At 35.6% G+C, this 24,250-nt stretch overlaps 4 protein-coding genes and 1 pseudogene across 4 annotated transcripts; 3 read left to right on the forward strand and 2 right to left on the reverse strand.

The window, feature by feature from the left end:
- Window positions 1-207: 207 nt before the first annotated feature.
- Window positions 208-3,754, reverse strand: LOC110383801 (pancreatic triacylglycerol lipase). The gene is made up of 6 exons (XM_049835970.2): window positions 3,647-3,754; window positions 1,900-1,951; window positions 1,505-1,650; window positions 884-1,126; window positions 432-774; window positions 208-317 (listed from the first exon to the last, which is right to left on the reverse strand). The coding sequence occupies exons 1-6, from the start codon at window positions 3,693-3,695 to the stop codon at window positions 260-262; spliced, it is 891 nt and encodes a 296-aa protein (XP_049691927.1). The 5' UTR covers window positions 3,696-3,754; the 3' UTR covers window positions 208-259.
- Window positions 3,755-5,225: 1,471 nt separating this feature from the next.
- On the forward strand, window positions 5,226-7,936 carry LOC110383823 (pancreatic triacylglycerol lipase). The gene is made up of 6 exons (XM_049835968.2): window positions 5,226-5,381; window positions 5,585-5,735; window positions 5,969-6,117; window positions 6,429-6,677; window positions 6,877-7,210; window positions 7,417-7,936. Exons 1-6 carry the CDS (start codon window positions 5,330-5,332, stop codon window positions 7,472-7,474), a joined length of 993 nt encoding a protein of 330 aa, XP_049691925.2. The 5' UTR covers window positions 5,226-5,329; the 3' UTR covers window positions 7,475-7,936.
- LOC110383860 (uncharacterized) lies at window positions 7,488-12,014 on the reverse strand. Its single transcript, XM_021344799.3, has 5 exons — window positions 11,796-12,014; window positions 9,561-9,707; window positions 9,147-9,236; window positions 8,372-8,579; window positions 7,488-7,912 (listed from the first exon to the last, which is right to left on the reverse strand). The coding sequence occupies exons 1-5, from the start codon at window positions 11,863-11,865 to the stop codon at window positions 7,645-7,647; spliced, it is 783 nt and encodes a 260-aa protein (XP_021200474.3). The 5' UTR covers window positions 11,866-12,014; the 3' UTR covers window positions 7,488-7,644.
- Window positions 12,015-15,574: 3,560 nt separating this feature from the next.
- On the forward strand, window positions 15,575-19,820 carry LOC110383869 (uncharacterized). Its single transcript, XM_021344810.3, has 6 exons — window positions 15,575-15,751; window positions 16,213-16,305; window positions 17,076-17,231; window positions 17,840-17,929; window positions 18,068-18,406; window positions 18,496-19,820. The coding sequence occupies exons 2-6, from the start codon at window positions 16,233-16,235 to the stop codon at window positions 19,674-19,676; spliced, it is 1,839 nt and encodes a 612-aa protein (XP_021200485.3). The 5' UTR covers window positions 15,575-15,751; window positions 16,213-16,232; the 3' UTR covers window positions 19,677-19,820.
- An 896-nt stretch (window positions 19,821-20,716) lies between these two features.
- On the forward strand, window positions 20,717-24,096 carry LOC110383750 (uncharacterized; annotated as a pseudogene).
- Window positions 24,097-24,250: the final 154 nt, after the last annotated feature.

Raw genomic sequence — 24,250 nt, forward strand, 5'->3', positions numbered from 1 at the left:
TTGAGTTACTAAATGGAGTTTAGTTTGTTACGTTGAGTAAGATAAAGAAACAAATCAATCTCATTATTAGCAAGTATGACGATAATTACTCGATAAGTCATTAGAGTTTGCATGGTGTAGGTATATGAAAACTGCGTAAATGGAGAGATCTTTTGAATCTCAATTTTACTTCTATTTATGTGGACGATGAAAAGAAAAACCATAAAATTATAACAAAATCTTATTTATTTAGATCAAAACACCATTTAACAATAAGTTTTTAGCCCTGAGCGAATGGCGGCGAGAAGTTCGTGGAGAAGTGGTAGATACCGGTTTGGCTGCAAAAAAATAGAAAACAGATAATATTAATACATTATTCAATTACTTAAATGGTACGTGTAAAGTTTTGATAATTATTTTGTCAACTTCGTTAGGTAATAAATATTTCTTACCCGCTCTTGTCGGCAAGACCACCGAAGACTGCGTCTTTTTCTCCGCTGCAGGAGTTAGAGATGGCTTGCTCGTAGCTCTCACAGGCTGTTCCGACGAACCTGCTGCCTCCTTCAGCAGTGACCGACTCAGCGTAGAACGCGTAACCCAAGATGTGGGAGCAGGTCACGTCACCAGCACAACTGTTCTGGAAGGTACCACCGTTGGGGTAGAAGTCAAGGTCTCCCAAAGGAAGGTCGTAGCCAAGGAGACCGGCAGTGGCGTGGAGGACTTCGACTAATCCAGCATTGCTGGGCTTCAGGATGTCGGGGTGGTGAGTCCAGCCGACTAAGGAAGGATCGATCGCTGTAAAGGCAAACATCTAATTAGAGACTGTATAAAACCAACTTAAAATAAGTACCTACTTTGTAAATTAATGATTATGGCATATGCTTAGCTTTTATCATTAACTTACCAATAATGTGAGGGACTTCTCCAACGGTGCGGTCGCCAGCAATACCGGCAATGTGTCCACCAAGACCGACTCCAACGAGGCGGTAGTTGTTAGGACCGTAGCCGAAGGTGGAAGACAGAAGGTTGATGAACTGAGCGATACGCTCGCCGCACTGGACTGCGTTACCCAGACCCTGGGAGTACATGCCAGCGCCGGGGCTCCAGTCAATAGCCAGGACGTTTACGTCTTCGGCATTGAGGTGAGCTGGAATAGACACAATGTTTTAAGCATGGACCTGCCGCAAGTATCATACTAATATTATAAATACTTCCTACTAATATTATAAATGTAAAAGTTTGAGAGAATGTATCGATGTATGTTCTTTAATCTTTCACGCAAAAACGGCTGGCCAGATTTGTTTGAAGTTTGGTATGTAGATAGGGTGATACCGTGGATTACCACTTAGGCTACTTTTTATCATCACACCAAGCGGGCGAAGCCACGGGCGGAAGCGAGTTTAATATTTAGTAAGCATTAACCTGAATTGTTCACCAGGATTATTTTTGTTTTTATAGAGCATCACAAATCACAATACTTCAGAGAAATATGAGCTTAAACAATAAATCAGTTTACTGTGATTACCATTAACGACGAAGGCATTGAAGTTTCCAGTGACAGCGTCAGCGTGACTGTGGATGGTGATGACGGTGCGGCGGGCAGGGGAGAACAGGGACGCCATGATGGAGTTCACGGACGGCACCAGGGGCTGGCTCACGGTCGGGTTCGTCCTACGAAACACAAATCAATAGATTAATATAGCATTTAAGTACAGGCAACATATCTCTTTAAATGTATCTATTTGCTATCTGCCTTTTAGATTATTTTTTTATTTTTTATTCAGGCAACACATTGCTGTAAATGCATTTATTTGCTATCTGCCTTGGAAGGCAGTTCATCGGTCTGTCCTCATCTTAGTAAATACATAGGTACTTACTGATTTGTGGTCATTGTCAATTAAACTTTAAGTGTGTACAAACCTGGTGAAGAGATGGAATATGACATCCAACTCTCCCAGCTCGAACCCTGACGCTGTAAAGAAGAAAGATAAATGATTTAGTATTTCTTTATGTGGGCAAAATTGAGTCATACTTCACAATTTGCAATGCTAGATATTTTTTATTAACTACCTTTTACCTAAACATTTATATTTCTTTACCTAATTATTTACTTATATTTATTATTTTTTGGTATTCACCATTGGCTACGATATATTAATATTATAAAATGTCATGCTAAGTGTACCTATCTATCTGTTCGTCTATACCTAGCTAGAATAAAATAAAACCATTATCAATCAATTAATCTTCTAATGTTTCAATAAAATAGTTTTTCAATCAATCAAGTTGTTACATGTTATGTGCGGTATATCAGTCTTCAAAGTAGGATAGATTCGCGGTAGCTATTCAAAGAAATCATAAACATGAAGGGTGATAAGAAGAAATAAATACAGTAGTGGATTGCTATTAAAAGATTAAGATAAACCACCGTATCGTAGCGAATTATGACGCCAGATTAGATACGCATTAATTTATGAACCAAATATCCATAAGTTATCCGTTTTAAACCTTGATTATGTTTAAAAATTGTAGGTATTTCATAAGGAAGGTTATCGTTTTTTACAGTTCCAATTGCATCCTGCAGGAGGGAAAACATTTTTGGATTTTCATCTTTCTCATCGTTATGTATTTAACATCGGTTTCGTTGTGTCTTTTTCATTAAAAGGCCTATCCACGGAGGAAGAAAAGATGAGGGGGATGCCATATGAAAGGAAGGCGCCTTCTTGTAGGTCAAGTAACGTACTCTAGCTGTGATACGTTTTTAGAACTAACTAGGCGTTTGGGTTCTTTGTCAAATCAAGACCAATCTGTTAAGGATTTTGCGTTATGACATATCTGGGGTTGTTCGAAAGAGGTACCGCGGCCCTAGCACATAAGAAGGCCTACGAGACGGAACACGACGGCTTTTAGTCAGTAAGAGTCTGACACTCCCTCACCGCTGCTAACCCACAGCGGGAGGGGTCATTTGATGATTTTTTACGTCGTTAAAAAAAAAAAAGGTATGACATAGTTTTGACATTCTATGCATCCATGCATCTGAAAATCTAACAGAATAAGGGGCCACATTCATGCCTCTTATGAGCCTGAATGTGGACCCTAATTCTACCAACTGAAGTGTGAAACAAAGTTTTTCATGAAAAATAAAATATTCAGGATGTTCTGAGTACATCTGATAGCATTATACAATACACCTACGGCGGCTTAATGTGATAGAGATGCATTACGCGTGTATCATTTCCTGTAGGTATATAAATGCAAGAAATATACAAAATCAGTGCAAATACTTGTTTAAATTGCATCATGCCAAACCGAAAAGTACTTAAATAATGTCCTGATAAAAATTTTAAAGGCATTAAGGATTTTCCCGAGATTACCTTAATTATTTTTTACATGAGCCTTTGCTTTCTACTGCCTACTAAGTTATGTGGAATTGATGATGCTAACGTCATTTTCAATTCAAAATAGAATTTTAGACCAAGATCATCCAAATCTGTGGTAGTTGAATATTAAGTAAAATCTACATATGATTTGGAGCAAATAAAGTCCAAGGTTTGTCGGCTCTTGTCCTTCCCTGTCCCTACTGAATCTATTGTATGATAAAGGATAGACTTGCAATAATTTCGGTTACGATACTAAACTGCACTTAAATAAATAGGTTAGTAGGTACCTGCAACAGCAGCGCACAGGAGGACAACACACTTCGCGATCGAGACCATTTTTCACAAACTAATTCCTTCAAAGTAACCACGGATTTATATTAATATAATTTATCTTAGATTATATGGACAGTTAATCCCGGCAAAGATAGTTATTCTACTTGGGTATTGGAATGGCCAAATCAATTGATAACGATTGCCTAAAATATCCTATTCGACAAGGCTAAGGAAATTCAAAGAAATACTTGATATGAGACATTCTGTATCGCGGGTTTCTGGAAATGAAAGAATACCTAATCTTAAATATTTTTTAATCCAATGTTTCCTGAATCCTGTTTTGACGTGTTTATTAAAAGATTAACTCAGTATTGACGGCATTAGTGATTGAATTGATAATAGTAAAATTAATGAATGAATGGTATGCATAGACTTATTTTTACTTATCTGTTACAGCGGACTAGACTACTAGAAAGCTACCATTCACATGTTAGCTGTGCTACGTGTAGGTACATTGGCTTCCTTCCAATCCTAACGTCGCAACCGAATTTATAACTGTTTAATTTTCATCTGTTCTTAAAAAATACAAATCTGAAACACCTTTCGATTATAATTGGAAAAACCCTTCATTACGAGTGCTCATCTAGAGATAAAGTTATTTGTAATAACAAATAAGTAATTATAAGCTTTTAATCGATTACAATCAAAATCGTATCACATTGTTTTTATGACGTTTAGGATCTAATTAATTGACCAAGAATGTAATTAGAGAGAACTGGGCTTAATAATCTCTGATGTATGACTATATAAACAAACATGTAGAAAATAAAACAAACTGTTTTGACTGGTTAAACATGCAAGACATTTTTTGATTAAATAAAATATTTTTTAAACAGTGTTTATTTTATGTACCAATCCACATTCAGGGTGCATTCTTTCCAATTTGGAAGAGCCGCAACGACTCCTTAATTTAGTTCTAAGGATTTTAAAATCTTTTCATATTTTCGAATACCTGTAGGATAAGTAGATAGTAGTAGATAGCCTTAAATATTTTTATACAAAAATATATATTTACTTTTCTTTCGCTTATTTGTGTTCCCACAACATCCTCCGAGCCTTTTTCCCAACTATGTTGGGGTCGGCTTCCAGTGTAACTGGATGTAGCTGAGTACCAGTGCTTTACTAGGAGCGACTGCCCATCTGACCCCCTCAACCCAGTTACCCGGGCAACCCAATACCATTTGGTTATACTGGTGTCAGACTTACTGGCTTCTGACTACCCGTAACGACTGCCAAGGATGTTCAATGACAGCCGGGACCTACATATTTGTATTCCCACATCAATATGAAATCATATCTAATATATTAAAAAAGCGCTTCATAGAAATATAAACATTTATCAGGTCATTCGTAGGTAAATATGTTTGGTATAGGAACATGCCTACACGCATATACCTACGCACAGGATAATAAGATAATTACTTCAGATAATATTTTATGATTACGTGGGTACATATATTGTAACTCGAATTTGTTAGCATTAGAAAAAGATTTGTTTATAAAATACAAAAAAGAGAATAACAACTAGAAAATTCTTTAGATAATACAATAATTATACAGGTGTTTATCTTTGCTACGAATCATTAACATAAGATTATCGATCTAATTACATTATTTCATACATTTGTGAAGTAACCATGAACAAATTAACAGCTTTACTTTGCTTGACTGTTCTTGGCCTGGCCTATGGTGAGTTTTACTTTAATCGTTGAGTATTTATAAGTGAGAAATCATTTGTTAAGTTTTTGATTACGCAGTATGACGTAAAAAGTTAATACCTAGCATTTTATCAGCTATGGTGTAGGTTTGTTTTTATATAAGTAGGTACTTAGTTATTTTCTTAAAATTAGTATACCTAATTATTCTAAATAAACAGTTTTCTTGTCTTTCAGGCCTGCCCAGTATTCTGCCACAAAACCTTGATTTAGATAATCTTGAACAATATGGCCAGAATGATCTGGAAGCGTCGGTGGCAGATGATGACATCGGCAAAGCAGCAAGATTCGATCCTGTTCGCACAAATGTCTATCACCTATTTACAAGGTATTTTGACAAAGATTCTCAACCTTCGAAAAGGATACCTAAACTCAATTCTTTGCTAATAAATTCCATATGTTATACAGGTGGTACATTTTACAGTTTAGAATCAATGTGGACTCTATAGGGCCCAACTTAAACTTGCAGATAAACAAGGGAGAAATATGTCCAAATCTAATGGTCCATGTTTGAGTGCCCACAAAATCAACATTAATGAATGCATAATTGTAAATTTTCAGGGATAACCCGGTAGTGAGCCAGCCTCTCATTTTGAACAACCCAAGCCTTCTCCAGTCAACCAACTACAGAAGTAACAGACGCACAATTATTCTGGTTCACGGATGGTTGGAATCTGCTCTCGCTGACTTTAACAGCGTACTTATTCCTGGTAAGATTTCATTCATGATCAATGTTTCATCTAATGCTACTGAATTCGATTGGATAAGAAAAATCAGGAGAACTGACCTCACCACCACATGGGATAGATACTTCCCCAAAATGAAGACCATTTGAACGTAAAAATCAGCTTATCTCGCATAGGGTCGTAACATCATGTTGAGTGACGCATATTCATCCCCTTCATGTTTCATTTTATGTTTAAATCCCTCTTTATTCTTGCAATGAAACTATTTTGTCCTTTCTTGCTGTCTTTAATAGTTAATACATTCTGTTGAATATTTATTCCTTTCTCCTTTTCAGTATTCCTCGCCGCTGAAGACGTAAACGTCATCGTTGTAGACTGGAGCATCGGAGCTAGTTCTATCGACTACAGGACCGTTATCGTCAACACCATTTCTTCTGGCCAAGCGGTGGCAGCCTTCATAAACTGGGTGAATGAAGTAGGAGGCGCCAATCCAGTTATGTACCACATTGTAGGACACGGCTTCGGTGGTCATCAGGCTGGTATTATCGGAAGGAACGTCAATGGCAACGTTGCGTATATTACAGGTAGGATTTTTGTCCACATAGGGAAGAAATACCATCTGTACAAATTGCCACCATTTAAATGGTGTCTGTTGAGATTGCCGTTACGGTTTTAAAAAATAATCCTCTCTAATATGGAGTGTTGGAATTCCTTTTTTTTACTATTTCACGTCACCTAAATTAATTGGCTATAATGACTGTAATTTTTTTATTACTATTACAGCTCTTGACCCCGCTTTCATCGGCTGGGTAAGCCACCCTGATCGCTTCGACGCCAGAGACGGACAATATACTGAAGTCATTCATACAAATTACGGCATCAACGGCTATCTGGCTGACCTTGGTGACGTCGACTTTTACCCCAACGGTGGAATCTCTATGCCTGGATGCAACTCTCACGCTTGTGACCATGCGAGGAGCTACTTCTACTTTGCCGAGTCCATCACATCAGGAGGTTTCACTGGAAGACAATGCATCAACTACTTCGCTGCGATAATGGGAACCTGTGACCTTCTCCCTGGCAGACTACAGATGGGAGGACTCATGCCCAAAAATGGGTAAGTACTTTGGAATATTCGTCACTAATGCAATTGTTATCTGCTGCCATAAAATGTAGTTATTTGCAAAATTTCATCAACAGGGATTAACTTTTATGATAATTTATCAAGCGATGCAGATAACTATTTTGGCAAGGAAAAAACAACAGCTAACCTAATTTCAAAATATATAGGTACCTAATGTCAAAAAATATTTTCTCTTTCAGACGCAGTGGTGTCTACTTGTTGGAAACAAATGCCTCCCCTCCATTCTCTCAAGGCTGAAGAAAATAACAAATGAACACACATTTCTTTATTACTAAGTACTAGTCACTTGCATCACAAAGTTTAAAGCAATAAATAGGATAATGTTTCATTACAAGCATGAAAATAGAAATTAAAACCTAAATTAAATGCATTTTTGTATCTAAGAATGCACACGAACATGTTATCTATCACAATTGATTAGGATGTTTCAAGTTTTTGGGTCCTCTTCGTTGCGAAGTTTCTGTAGGGTTTACTTGGGGGGAAGAACTGCTTGCTTCAGTTGAACTGACTGGCTTAGCTGAAGTGGTATTGGAACTAGGCGTTTCTAAGAGACTGCTGAGTAACGCAATGCTTTGCTGTGCAGTTTGGTACACTCCTGCGAAGAACTTGTTTGGATCAAATTCAACGTCTTCTCCGTCTTCACTGTTATCGTCTGTATTTTCTTCTTCCACAGCTCTGGAAATAAAAGATAAACAATTTTATTGAGCAATTACTTTTTCCTTTATAATTTGCCAATCGAAGTTTCCACCCAACCCATTATGTTATGTGTAGGTGTATTTAGCTGTTTTTAATACGAATCGATTATCGTTCTTAATCCAGGCCTTAGATATTGCTTTATCTTCTCCGATTAATGAAGGCATGGCTCAAGGCTACTAGTCTTCATCTTCCGGTTAAATTCTTGGCTTTCAACTAAAGTTGAATACGGACTGCATATTTATGATAAAATATTGATAACAAGACTATCGTTATTTTTAGTTAGTTTCCTATCTTTCATTATATTTGTTTGTTTTTTAATAGATGATATAAATATTAATTATTCTCTACATGATACGATTTAATAAATTACTAGTGGAAGTGCTTGAGGAATAAAATTGGTGTAGTCACAACTAAAGGAGTAACAAAAAAATAACTTACGTTTCTTTCGTAGGTTCAGACATCTCCATGCCACTCTCGTTAGCCTTAAAGCAGCCTAGTGGAATCTTGCGTTGTGACAGGAATATAGTCCCAGGTTCTAGGTTGACGCAACCTTTCAGACCATCGGCGGTGGGCGCCATTTGAGTGAACGAGGCACACATTTGGAAGAGCACGCCCATCACTAGGCAAAGGGGGTCTGGGTTTGTAGCTGTAATAAAAAAAGAAGACGATGTTTTATTGACTCATTATTAACGAAAAGAAGAAGTACGATAGGTATTGGGATCATCAGAAGATTTGAAATGCCTAGGTAAAGAGTAAAAAGTTTAAAGATGTTCAAAATTGGAACAGCAAAGAAACACGCATATAAAAGTTTCCGATTTAGAAATAATGATGATTTATTTGTACTCAATACATTTATTGCGATTCATAGCGACACAAATGTAATGGGAGCGCCTTATTATATTGCAATCATCGTAAGTGTAACTAATTGCTAACACATTATGAGCAGCGCTTTGAAAGTAGCAAATAATAACCCCAGCTTCCGAACTAAATGAAAGCTGAAAGGAATTGTATGGCACGAGAGTAAAAGCAATTGCATTCGACTTTCTCGCGAGATTACCTGAGAAACTTCTAGATGCAAATATACTTACTATAGCTTCTATAGCTACTACAACCGCACAGTTGGCGGAACAACTTTCTATAGAAATGCTCGTGAAAGCCCTTATTGAAATATACAATCACTGTATGAAAAATTATATTTTAGATTGGATCTTACCCTGAATTTTTTCGTAGTCAACTTTCTTTCCGTGAGAAATCTGCACGAAGAGTCCTTCTTCTTTCGATAGATACCGCATATGGACGCATTCTGAAATACACAAAAATACGGTGTACAAAAATAAATACATTTAAGTATCCAGAAAAAATACTTCATAACATCTTCTACTATCCTGATATAAGATTTTTCGTACATTTATTTGAAACGAGGTACATACTTATAAAAAGTTCTTAGAGAGCCACATCTCCTAGTGCCTACACAAAAAGTAAGGCATAAGGCTTATTTATGAACGGAGCGGAGAGGTTTTTAAACTACCAATAGAATTTCGTTATTCCAAAATATAAATCTGAGCGAAGAATTTCTATTGGTTGTAAAAATCCCTGGGGTATTCTGATAATTAAAAAAATAACGTACTAGCTCCTTCAGGGTCATATGACGTTATGTTCTGGTCGATACAGCAGGCACAGGCTGGTCCCTTGCACTTCCACTTGCAGGAGGGGTCATTTCGGGGCTCAGCTCCCGGCTCCAACAGCTTCTTGGCATCTTCTATGTTTAGGAAATCTGAAAGGAGAAGGTATTTTAATTAGCTGTTGCAACTCAGATATTTTTTTCTAATTAATGGTAAGACAAAGGTATTTTTGCTCAAATAGTACCTATAGGTATTCAAAATAAGTCAGATGAATAGTGTTTTCGAGTGATAATAACACTAAGAATAATCCAATTCTAGATTTAAACTACCATTCCATGATATTATATCAGTACGAATATTACCTACTATCTAATAAATGGGCTAACTAATAATGCAATTTTGTATTAAAAGGGACCAGTCGTTTCTGAGAGTAGCGCATTTAAGCCAGCAAATAAACACTAACTCTTGAGCTTTGCGATATTAAGTACAGATTAATTTATCGTCACTCTATTTGCTTGACAGCTTGAATAATAATATAGATATTGTATTGAACGTAATCCTAATTAGGTTTTATTATATTGCCACGCTTTCTAATCATATTGTGTATGTACGAGTTCCGTTGAAAGTAGATCTCTAACTGGAATTGCTGTTCAGCCAATAGGTAACTAGGTATCTGCAATTATTTCTAGACTGCCTAGAAGTAAAGTAAGTTTTAACAGAGCGAAAAGAAAATTCGATGTTTTTGTGAATTTATTCGTATAGTAATAGAGTCATGGTAGAATATATTTTAATTAATTAAGTAATGAGGAATTGTTAATTATTATATAATTAGACATTATTTTGCTCTACATAACATGTAGGTTTAGTTTATGTAATGTTTGAAGACACATTTGGAAAACTTCCAAAATTAAAAGGAAAAAAATATTGCAAGCACTGTATTTGATTTGTATCAATTTTTTCCAGTATTTTTTGTAAAGGATATTGTTCCATTTCACCTATTCACTTGAGCAAATACACGTTACTTCCTAAATCCATACATAGACAGTTAAATACATAATCAAGTGTATTAACAATTCACAATCGTACATATAAGAAAGACATCCGTTAAACCCAATGGGTGTTACGATACTCAAAAAAAAAAACAAATTCGCGTCCAAATATTGTTCAGTCACTTTCACGCATGCGCAGTTGCAACTTTCACTAGTTCTGCGCTTGCGTCTTTGTTTTGTTCATGGTTCATAATACTGTAAATGATGGAACAATGACTATTTTGTCTTGTTATGTCAGATGTACGTCTTTGGGAGGTAAAATCTGTCAGCTGTCTTTTGTTTTATGCTTGGAGAAGTTTAAGTTACGTTACCTACATGTTGAGAAATATGTATATAAGTTACGTGTGTGAAAAGTATATACTTGGTTGAGAAATAAAGTATATGTTTTCAGTTTTAAAGTTTTTCGCTGAAACGTCGTTAGTGATGATGAAATATGATTTTGTTGTCATAAAGTTAGAGCTTCACTTCATGTAAAACTTTTCTTGAATATGTTAATTTATTACACAGTCATACATAGTTTATAATTTGTTGTTTGCTTATCGATACTATTGCAGTTCTTTCTGATACTGAATAAATCGGTATTTGATCAATATCATGAACCTAATTATTTATTTTTATTAATACACAAAGATGTTATTTTTGTGATTAAATTCAACAGATGTTTATAAGAAGATCTTTATAAAACCCAGTTAATAAATAAAAAGCAACGAGAAGCTCATCATAACAAAAACACTACATATAACGGTGTCTGATAACAGTCAAGACTTTTCTCATTGAAAAAAAAAAAAGATATTCATCCTTTCATAATTGATAAATTCCTATCTCATGATATCTGTAAGAAAACGTACTGAATGGAAAAGACATGGACACTCCATTTGTAATGTTCTTCATTACAAAAACTGACAAAGTTATAATTTTTACAAAAGTTACAAAATAACACAGTTTTTGCTGTCAAACTAATTTGAGGCATATTTCATATTCTAAGTTCCTTATATTCCACGGTTCATAAACATTTTATTTAATGAATGTAATATTCATTTATACTGTATCCGTTATTCATTAGAGTCAACCTTAATAGCTTCCTGGCAGGCACAGCTGTCATTCATGCTTACATTATCACTGCGAGTCTATTGTCGCCCTAGTACGGTCGCTTTCTAATCAAGTACACACAATGAAGATTAAGGTACTCACCTAAAATGTTTGCACAGTGGGCCACCGCGACCACCGCGAGGACAAAAGAAAGAGTAAATTTGACCGACATGGCGATCAGCTCACGTCACGGATCTCGATGGAGCACGAGCGAAAAAGTCGAATTATTTTATACCGCGTTTTATTAAGGAGGTAGGCTCGTGTGAGGAGGCGAACGTCGCAACAGCCGGCCGTACACTGCTCCTTTCCTGAGATCTCGCTCCGGCCGTTTCACCTCGCTCACAATAGAAGGTGAAATTTAAATAAAGCATAACGCAGTATTATAACGACATGCATCAGTGAGATGCATCGAGAAAGCGACAGCCTTCCAACGTTCTCCCTAATTCAGCCTAACCAATATTTGTTTTTAATATTGGGGAAACTGTCGTTTTTGTATAGTCATTTACGTAGTTAGATATAATGTAGGAGTTCGAAACTTGTTTGTACGCTTTCTCCCTATCATTGTGGAGGCTTCTATGCGTATGTGTTTATATGGCAAACAATATAAGTGACTGATGACTAATTCGTGTCTTGTTTACAATCATGATGATATGTTTGGAGAAATTATAGCGTAGGTGTAGTTGTCTAGCTACTGTTAAATATTCGTGCATAATTTTGCAACTTATTTGCGTTACATCTGATTATAATGAAGTAGATTAGCATAAGCACTTTTTTTGATTATGACATTCATTCAATCATAACTGAAATCGATCGCTATAAATAAAATTTGCATATCAAGCAACAGTATTCACGAGTGTTACATGTGATAAGCTTTCACACTCACAGAAAAATACTTGGTTATGTGATAATCATCACAGATTTATACTCTCTGTATTAAAGTTTCTAGAATTAGTTACCTATAATAACTTCATTTCCGGACATGTCCCGATTTACATATCTTAGTAATTACACTGCTTTTAATTCTTTTATAATCTGGCTTAATCCATAATATTATTAACTTTGTATTCCGTTATCATTACACATAGTGATATAGATTGGAAAACATTATCATTTTAACAACAGGATCATACATGTTTTGAGTTGGCGATGATAACATCATCATAATATAAATAAGTCATTTTTTTACAATGTTGCTGTCTAATTGCTTTATTTTGTGTTTTTTTAATAATTTCAGCTTGAACTGACGCATCTTCAAAGAACTTTTACTACGTCTTCAACAAATGACATGAAAAAGAATCGATAATAATGTGCATTGTGCATAGAAAGCTGCAGTTATTCTTATTTGTCTGCATGTCTGTCTGTCGGCGCAGGCGCAGGTGCGCGCGCCACTGCCCCACTTGCGGGTCATTGTCTTGTAGACTACGTTACGTGATAGACGTGCCGATGGATCTTAATAGTTACATGACGAGTAAAAAGGTTTATTGATTAAAATAGTAGTAAATGTTTTTTTTAAAGATTTATGGGTTTAGTGGTCATAAATCATTTCAATTAATTATTGAAATTTGTTTACGTATTTTATAAGTAATTTATAAGAGGTTTAAATCGTTTACGTTACTTTTCAGATTTTTTTTTTCAAATAAAAGGCTCTATTTTGTTTAAACAACTACAAAATTCTTACTTTAATTCACAAACTAGTATGTATGCTAAAAATGTATAATTTACATAACATATGCTTTATTAAGTTAATTTAAAACTGCCTCTGCATTACATTCGAAGCACTGTGCTAGTAATTGTTAAGTTCACGAGCGTCTAACCTATTGAATACCAACGCTTATTGGCTTCGAGTCAATTACCTCTACAAAAAGATCCCCACAAATAAGGTTTATAGGTGTATTTGCTTTACAGTTAAAGTAAGGGGTTCATTGTAGAAAACATATTCTTACAAGTTAGCAACAATCAGATGTTATAGATTATGTTCTGTAGATAATAAATTCAACTGAACTGGATGGACCTAGGTAGGTGTATTTGTGATTGACCCACACCAAGAATTATTTTATAACGTTTTTAAACATTGCCAAAATATATATTTCAAAACTGCCCTGTACGTTAATTATTCAAACGATTACCGTTTGAATAATTCAAAAATTATGTAAGTAATTTTTAGTTTCTAGGTTTAGGCGGAAATGCTCGTTCATATATACAAATAATATTTTTTTGGTAACACAAACTATATGCAGTTATTAATGTAATGCACACAAAAATATATAAGTTGTGTTACACACGGTAAGTATCGTGGGAAGTTGAAATGGTGTATAAAATATGTTTATAGGAAACTGTGGCCCGATTACAGAAGAAACACAGACAACTTGAATACTTATCAATGATGGAAACAGCTTTCAATTGCCTTAAGAGACTCTCGAGTATTTTTATTGCTACCAAAGAGAGCTAATATTTTATGTTTCCAGAATTTCTCTTTGAACATTATTTTTATTAGGTACACGCTTTTATGACACCAGTCGTCTTTGTTTGAGGTGAAATATTGAAAGAAAATAACTTTAATAGATAACTTGTAAAGCTTTAGTTTATTACATGGCATAAATTAATGCTGCCTAGTTTATTGCAGTACATAGTTTCATAGTGCTAAATAAAATGAAAGTAGTTATTTCGTTTAAACCTCTCTATTTTACAACTAAGCAAACCCTACCAAAATTAACTCCAACAACGAACTGCTTTGTTTACTCAAATGCTTAAATCTAAACAAAAACACACAAGAATCTTACATCCGCATATTACACAATACCTATCATATATTACAAAGTAACATATGACTGTTAAACACACGTGGCTACGTATAATAACAAGAGTGGTAACATTCGAACTCAGCCACTTTCACCTCGGGAAAGTGACCACTCATGGACCAAATGCCGGGTGACCGACCAGACGGGTTTAGTGACCATGTTGTGGATTGGCGTAAAGAAAGCTGGTGTTGTGATGTGGTTTTTACAGATTTGGTGGTTTGAGGAAAAAGGAGCGAATATATTATTTTTTATGAATAGAAAAACGACAGGAATTAATTGTTATGTCGTACTATGTATTTTATTTATTTTATAATCTGCCATAGCTTTCTCGGGCAGAGAAATTCGGTGAGGTATAGGTACGCTGTATTACCAAAATGAATTAATTGCTTTTAATTGACGATTCTTACTCTTTCTATCTTCCTTCCTCTGTTTAAAATAAGATAATATAAATTAATCCCAAATAACTTTGAAAATGCAGAACATGAGGTCCTAAAGAAATGTATTTACGCCAATGCGCACCGTCACTACTACATTCGAGAGCAACGTTCGGTGTACGACGTTTCTGGAAGTTATGGAGAAAAGAAATTCATTTCTAAGAAACAACCATAGCTTCTTAATTTCCATAGAAATGCATTTGAATATTGGTGATAGTATCGTTTTTAATTACGTGGCATTTTAATGTTATTTTTAACCTATTTTTTACCACCCACTTTTGAATTTAAGAACAACATAAATTCATTCATATGCATACATTATTACGAAAGAAGCCTCTACGAGTGAATAGATCGTAATTTTTAACTACGTAAAACAATTACAATTACAAAAACATACAACAAAACAAAAACAATTATATCCGCCAATTAACCTAACAAATCGTTTTCACAGCCAAAAAAAGCTCAATATACATAACTGGCTCATTTCCTTCCCAAGTAGGTATACAATAACACTTTGGCTTGACTTTGCTTGACACTGAATTCTACATAGGCGACGAAGTGCGTCTCGGCTTTCACCCATCCTTCGAGGCAGAAAGAGAGGTGCGGTTTTCCTTTCTCACTGTTGTACGTCACTGAACATTTCTCCGGGTGCCAGTCGGTGCTTCAACAAATCAGTGTGGTTGCTACTCCGGAGTCGTCTGCGTTTTTAGATCCGTACAGTGTGAACTCTTGATAATATTGTTGTATTTATTTTTTTGACGTGGTTCGAGGTGTTGATTTGAGATTTGTAGTGTTGAATTTTTGTATTGAAGTTTTATACTAGAAGGTAAGTTTGTTTTTATTAATAATTAAATGATAGGAGTAGAACTTTTAAGGTTTTTTTGAGTAGGTATAATTTTTTTGTAAATATGTATATTTTTTTTGGATTTTAATCATGTGTGCGAATATGCGTTGCTGCAATCTAAATGCTCATTTATGTAAACACATGCATAAATGCGCATAGAAATTATGCAGGCGAGATTCGTTGTGGAAAAGATTTCAACGCGTTCGCTTCTAACAAAAAAGATGTTTATGTTTCTATCTTTGAAAATTACTTTAATAAGACTTACTAGCAAAGTTGTGTACACCATTAAAGTTTTAAAGAAAGTACCCATTCAAGAAAAAATACACATATTTGTAGGTATAGAACATAATTTCTTTTGGTTATAAGTTACGAGTACTGCTTTAAAATTGTGTGTTAAAGTTTTTAAAGAATGTCATCCAATTTACCGTATTTAACATTTGCAGGCAGGGAGCCAGTCTTCAAGATGAAGCTCTCCCTGGTTTTCGAGTTGCTTCTGATATTCATACTCCTAGCTTTCGCCGCGTCAAAGAGTGTCCGTAAGTATATCACTCACTATTCATGTTCGCATTAGGCAACCGTCCGCCATTGGCGTAAAAAATCTAAATAATTGATTGATTGTTAACATGTCCGCAACCTGACAGAAATATTTATACAGTCAATTAAACGCATCAACATTTGTAAGCCAAATACATTGTAGGTATCTTTAAAAAAACTGTGAAAGTCGACGATCGGTGCAACATCAAATTTTTTGTTCTGAATGACTTTCAATAAAAACATCAAGTAGCGTGTTCAATGTTGATACTTTTTTTTGTTAACGAGATGTACAAACTAACTGAATTATATTGATGTGTCCGTCTGACAGGCGCTTTTCGTCACTCGATGAAGAAATAAGGTATAATTTCAGTGTCAAATTATATTAATTTACTACAATGTTTTTTAAATATTCATGTCACTCGATTAATTCAGAGCAATTACTCGAGATTGTAATAACTCATAACTTTTTGTATCACCAATGCAATCAATCTTCAGCATGTGTAAAAACAAATCTATCAATCAACTTTATAACTAGTAAAAGTCTAACAGACAACACCAAAAAGAAAAACTCTTGTATACAATTATATAAAACGTTCTTAGCACGCCTCGAAGACAATGTTTATTAAAATACATAATAGCTTTTAGACAAAAATTGAAATGCAATTAATCTTGTGGTCCCATTAAATTCAAGATTGGCCAACATCTTCGCCCGGAGGCTAATTCGTCTCAATACAAAAAAGTATCTACCTATATAAATCAATTGTTTTTTTAGGAAGGGAAAATAACACTGTGAAGAAAGGGATCCAGAACAGGAATGACGACATAAAGATTGACGAGAACAACATCAACAAGTACTGCAAATGCGTGGAGGCTTACTGCAACTGCTGCCGCGAGTTCCGACTGCCCGTTGTCGAACTGCACGGACCAGGTATGGAGTAGACCACAATTGTTTAAACTGTAATAGACTTTATGAACCTTTGATGACTCATTGAAGTTATTACGTCATATAGACATGTGCTTATATGGATGTCCTTAATGTTTTCAAGAAATATTCTAATCTAAAACATATTTTTCGACAACATTATTTCGCATTTTTGCAATAGTATGTTTTTACTAATGAAATTCCAATAGATATTGTATTTATACTCTACCAAAAAAATAATACATATTGCCTATACCTTTTCTTATTATGGTATACTCATAACATGGTGGCCACAAAATGAACAATATACGTTCTTTCACCACACGGCGAAGTTTGTTACGCCATCTGTAAACTCCGCAACACAATAAACGCACTATGTGACTCATTACTTGAAACATCATTCCGGATCTTACCTTTGGAAATTACGTTAAAAATTATGAAACCAAGCCACAAGATAGTTTCGTAGTACTTAGGTACATACAATGTTATGTGGTGTAAAGAAACTTGGCATTTAGACATTTACTGCAGAACTTTTGTAGGTATTACAATCCTAATAATCAAAGATTTCACTGTAGATATGTAGATAATGATTATATAATAATTTACATTTCCAGGATGCGCCTCCTTGATGTACCTCAACGGTGACAAGATGTCCGTATCGTTGAGTTTCGGAAAGAAGGTCATCACAAACCGGACTCTGTCGAGTAAGTTATTTATATGTTGATTTTCACTTTTGATTTTTAAGAACTCCGGTTTTTATGGTTCCATTAACCTTAAATTATGGACCCCCAAATGAAACTACATTTGAAAATTCTTACATGTGACGTTGTATTTCTTTATAGGTCGTAAACCCAGTCCCGTCTGCATGCCATTGCCGGGTGGTGTATCCAAATTCTGTGGAAGAGTATACAACATCGCCAGAGCTGGTGAAGAGTTCAGAGCTTGTCTCGGCTTAGAACTGCAATCAAAGAGCACAGTTGAAGCAGCTGTCAGAGTATCCTGCTTCAAATTTGGTCCCAGAGGCGTGACTTCTGAACCAGCTGACCCATTGCCGTTAGTACCTCAAGACGAGAAAGCTGAAGACGACGATGATGATGATTATGAAGATGATGATGCATTCGGGCTCGGTGCTGGGGAAGATGACGATGATGACGACGACGACGATGACGATGATGATGATGGTAGGTTTTGATTACTTTACAAAATCTATTAGGAATGAATAATAACACTTATGTCATAGTTTTCTAATAACTTTATTCGCATATTTCAGGCACACTCGACGCCGTCAACGACGTAGACAGCGCTGATTACACAGGCTTCAGTCTTATTGGCGAAGACATATTAGGAGACCTGTTTGGATCGACAGGTGGGAAAAAATCGAACAAAAACAAGAAGAAACAAGCCCCTGCCCCGTCTACAACGACCACTTCTACTACTAGACGTCCACGGCCTTCACGTCGGCCATCAAGACGGCCTAGTACCAGAACTACAACAGTACGACCAAGACGTACTACTACTGTCAGAGTGAAACCTTCCCCTGGTAACAGGAGACCAACTCGCAGACCGAACAGGAGGCCAAGACCAACCAGGAAACCTACCACAGAAAGTACTACAACATCAATCCTCACGTCAGTAACCACTACTGTTAGTCCACCAAGTTCAGTGACTGCCGCTTCCCAATCAACTGAGCGTAGTACAGTCATGAGTACCATTCAAGAGCAATCCATAGCACCAGTATCTTTCATATCTGAGAATCAAACTCCAATTTTATCAGCAACTACAGCCAAAAGTGTAACTGATTTTGAAGACCCAGGACTAGAAATGTCATTAGCGCATATTACTGGACAATTATCAGAATTGCAAGTCACTCCAATGATTTCAAATAACGCAAAAGATTCAAATATGATGAACAAAGAAGAAGAATCAGATAAATACGAGAAAGTGTTGACGATCACTCCTAAAACGCCGTCGACCATATCTTTCATTCCTACATCCGAAGAAGCCGTTAATGATGACATGATTCAAATTGTTCAAACTCTTGACTCCGCTGAAACTATGCCAGAGAGAGAAACGATGACTGGGGATGAAACTAGAGGCCATCATTACCAGTTCAGTTCCCCTGTCACAGATAACTATTATGAAGGCCTCACCCTACCCAAAAAGAAAAACAGGAACAAGCAATTCAACCTCCATGATTTGGACGTTCTTAACCTCGGCCAGATTGGAGAATCTGTGGGTGATCAACTAGGAATATTTGGAAAAAACAAAAGGCAGAATAGAGATAATAAAGACACAAAAGTAAATGGTGAAAAAGAACAGAGTAATGAATACGATGACTTGGTTGATACTATAAGTCACGTGGCCTTAATGGTGAGGAAATCTGACGAAAATAAGAACAAAAGAGACAGGAGAAGACAGAACAAAATGATGCGCGAATGGTCACAAGTATGACGTCACAGTCAGGCTAGTTCTAAGTAGCTCTAGAAATTATTTATTTTTCGTACTTAACTTATTTATTGTGTGTGTTGTAAATAGCAAATATTTTGTATGAGATTATTTATTTTGCATGAATGAGTAAAACCTTTTTCATTTAAATGTTTCTTTTTATTTGTATTCTCCCAAAATTAGTCTTAAATGGTATATATCACACGTGATAAAAGTTATTGATGTGGTAAAAGCAAACATAAAAAGGTTGCTATATTGTGATTGATGTCATTCAGCGTAATAAATCGCACCCATCTGTCATTAGAAAGTGCGTGTGAGAAATACTAAGTGATAAATTAATTCTAATGCTATCAGTTAGTTCAATGAATATAAGATGAAAGTTCGATATCATAATTACCTCAAATACTGCATTTTATACAATTAGTAAATTAAGAAGCCTACTTTTCAAGTTATAGTAGCAAAGCCAAATATTATTGCTTGTATGCACGCAAAAGGCGCTACAAAAATACATAATAAATATAATGTAAAATACCATCCAATGAGCTAAAAAGGAGGTTTTATAAAATATTATGATTCAATTGAAGTTATACATATGGTCAATAAGACTATTATAAGCTAATTACTAAATGGGTTATAAGCAGTCGATACCTAGATGTGCTCACGTGCTTCTGTCGTAGTCACATATTTGTATTTACACAGGCAACGCAATATAAATTCTACATTTGGGCTGCCCACTATCAATATGTCAATCATGATATTACTAAAATATCAAAAAAACTATTAAAATTAATTCATTCTTGTTACGGTTTTTTATTACACATATCTGTGTCTAAGGATGTTCGTAAATCATCCATAACTATTGCACAATCACTTTCATTGCTTTATTTGCAATAACATTAAACAATTGTATCAATATAAATTCTTTTCACGTATCCATATTGAAAGTAAGCAACATAATATAGTTTTAAAATTCAACTTTCTCTTGAACTGACATTAAAATTTAAAACTTGTTCCTATCAGTGAGTGTGCAGCTTAAAATAAACACTCAATGTTTAGTGGTCGACAGTTAAATACTCCCGGTTACTTGATACGCCTACAATCCGTAATGAGGAGCCAGGCTTAACTGTTCAACATTACCTTTCTCCTTATAAAATGGGCCCAGCAATAAAACTGTTCTTGTTGCTAATGCTAATCACTTGCCGTTTAGGATCGGGTAAGTATTTTTAGACTACGATTTTTTTTGTAAACAGGTCTACTTGTAATAAACCTATATATTTTCTTAATTTACAGGTGATAAAGCATATAAAGTAATTAAAATCAAGGTACCACAAACGATATGGAGACAAGCCCTGCATCCGACTCCGGTACTAAAATCTCCTGTAACGATAACTGTGCCTATAAACGTTCAAGATGAGAACGTTGAAGAAGATGATGATTTTATTGAGGCTGAAATAGAAGATGAAGTTCCAACTGTTACCGAGGCTGTCGTTGTTCAGAATACCAATGTGACACAAGTGTTACAAGATCCAGCACCGGTAGTATCGACTGCAGCACCAATTGTTACACAGAGTCCAGTACTACAAGATGAAGTAGTTACTCAACAGCCAACACAAAGTGTTTCTGGTCAAGTAATCAGATTTCCTTGTGCTTGTCGAAGTAGACAGTGCGGTTGTTGTACGGGAGCCATATTGGAACGGATCAGAATGAAAGCGTGTGGAAACATCACTTTTGTTCCAGAAGATTTTGTATTCGACGTGCGGATGACTGTCAATAATAACACTGTTGTACGCCGACGAGTTTCAGGTGAGAATGAAAATGAACATCGCTTTAAGAAAGTTTCTTTTGTTTTGGAATGTAGCGTCGAATACTAATAAGTTTTCTGTGTAATGGATTTTTAAACAATGGAAAAGACAAAGATAATAATTGAAAGTGATTTCAGCCAGCGACCCGCCGCCGATATGCTTCAATCCAAGAAGAGCTCCCTTCATTCGTATTTGTGCCGAAATATCTAATATTCAAATTAGAAACCGGAATGCTCATGCCTGCTTAGACATCAACGCCGATATTGGTGGATTCCCAGTTTATTCTGCGTCCTTTAGATGTTTCAGGTACCGACCTACTAAAAATATGAGTTCATCATATCTTACAAATTTAAATACGTAAAAATAAAACCGGGATTGCATTTTGATAGGCCTTTAAGTACTAATATCACATCTATTATTTACAGACTAGGGGCATCTGGTGTTCAGACAGGATTGAAGCCCAGGCCTATTTCATCAGGACCCGAACCAGTCAGCCTATTTGGCAATGCTAATAACGACGATGACGGTGGGGGCTTTTTGGAAAACGCTGTGGGCGATGTAATAGGTGAAGACGGTTTATTTGGAGGCGGAGGCTCAAGTGACGACGATGGTCCATTCGATGGTATCGGTGATGCTTTCGGAGACTTTTTTGACGGCGACTCCTAGTCAATTGTAATTCATAACTTTACAAACCAGTATTTTTAGAGTACAAGTTATTTATATCGTAGTTAAGACTATTTATTGTTACTAATTAAACATGTAAATAAGTTAACTGAGAATTTTATTAGAATTTTCTGTCGTGAGTTTATAAATCTAAAAGTCCATGTGAAAGTATAGATAAAGAGATAAACAGATCTTTCTCTGCCCCTGCTGAACCGGTTCACTGTTGTGCATGTGAATTGGAGTGCCTGGCTTGTTCAGACGATAGCCGCTCGCGGAGATTCGCGTCACAAAATCAAGGAAAATGTGTGCAGTGATTTATTTATTGGCAATATATTGCCTACAAAATATACAAGGAGGTAAGATTATTCAATCTTTTATGTTAATTTATGAATTTCTAATTTAATTTGATGGTGAAATTTTATTTTTGGCAGCTAAGCTAGAAGATCATGTAAACAAAACAAAAGTTGGATATGTGAATGGTATGGAAGTTCCCGACGACTTTTTGTTGATGATAGACCAGTTACGAAGCAATTCATCGATGCTCCCGCGTGCAGCGTCTCGTCAGAGTGCCCAAAATGGTACCACGGAGAGTAACAGACGCTGTGTTTGTGACAAGGGTATCTGCAAATGCTGTACTGGCTACTTCATGGACTTGTTAAAACAGAAGGCTTGTATGCGAGTAACATACCACCCGGGAGACTTTGCTTTCGATGTGGCCATGTCCCTCAACAATAGGATACTCTATGAAAACTCCTTGTCAGGTGAGCCTATATTTATAAATTTTAACTATGCAAATTTTGTTGTAATGAGAACATTGACCGTTGTTTTTTTCTATGTTTGATAAATTGTTCACTATTATGATAATGACAATAACTTAGCTGAGTATAAAAAGAAAATGTGTGATAAAAGTATATGGTGCATTGAACCCATTTTTCAAAACTAATTTTATCATTATTTACACTTATTTTTGCATTATAGTTGGAGTTAAATATATGTATAAATGAACCCTGTTATTTTCAGGGAAAAATCCCAGGCCAATATGCATAAGCCCACCAAGGATAAACAATTTGAAAGTGTGCGCGAAGTTCTACAACGTGTTCTTCCCAGGAAGGAACTTTCACTTTTGTTTGGCAATGACAGGACATTGGCGGTCGTTTGAACTCTTCAATTTCGCTTTTGACTGCTTACGGTAAGCGTTACATGTTTTACGTCACTGAACAAAAGAACTTTAATCACTTTCTATATAATGACATAAAATTGTATTTATCGATTGATCCCAAAATCCTTTGCTTTCACAGTTTAGATTTGTAAGATACATCTGAAAATACCTTAATAGAAAAAACATAAGAGACGCATTTTAAGGTCTGTACTGAACCTTCAATTTCACTCAAATATTTTCTCTAGGTATTTCCATGACAATTTTTAGGGTAAATGAACTTGAACGTTTTGCAATTATTAACTCAGTAAGTACGTATGATAAATAATACTCGTTTTAAAACGAATACTTTATTGCTGATATTTTTTGAGATAGGTAACTGAGAAAGGCTATTGTCCCCATATCACATTACTTGCTACCATGTAACCATGCCACACACAAACCTTGAAAAAAAATTCTAGATGACATTTCTAGTAATTTCTAAGACAAAAGCGTTTTTTGAAGCTAGGCCACTACATTACATGGGATAGATCTTCAAAAACCTTTTTCCACAAAACCATTCTTTTCTAACGCCCCCATATAACAAGCCACTTTTATCTTCAGGATGGGGGCCAACGGTATAGCGATGGTGAAACCTTACGAAGACGTCGGGATACCTATCCCAGACCCTCAGGGTGGAGTGGACGCAGTCATCGATGCTGGAGACGAAGACATAGATGATTATGACGAAAATGTTGTGCGGTCTATACTGAATCTATTCGACCGATAAGGAGATGATGATGATGGTGGTACTCGTAATTCTTGATGTTTTGAGGTTTTCAATGTTGTGTTTTAATTCTAAGTATTTATTTATTTATTAAATTCAAATAAATGTTGATTAATTTTGTATTTTGTATTATTTACCTTACAATCTCAGGTGTAACTGTGTTAAAAACGCCTGTTGCCGAGCTTTAGAGTTT

This window comes from Helicoverpa armigera, chromosome 3 (genome assembly GCF_030705265.1).
Source record: "Helicoverpa armigera isolate CAAS_96S chromosome 3, ASM3070526v1, whole genome shotgun sequence".
NCBI classification, from domain to species: Eukaryota; Metazoa; Arthropoda; class Insecta; order Lepidoptera; family Noctuidae; genus Helicoverpa; species Helicoverpa armigera.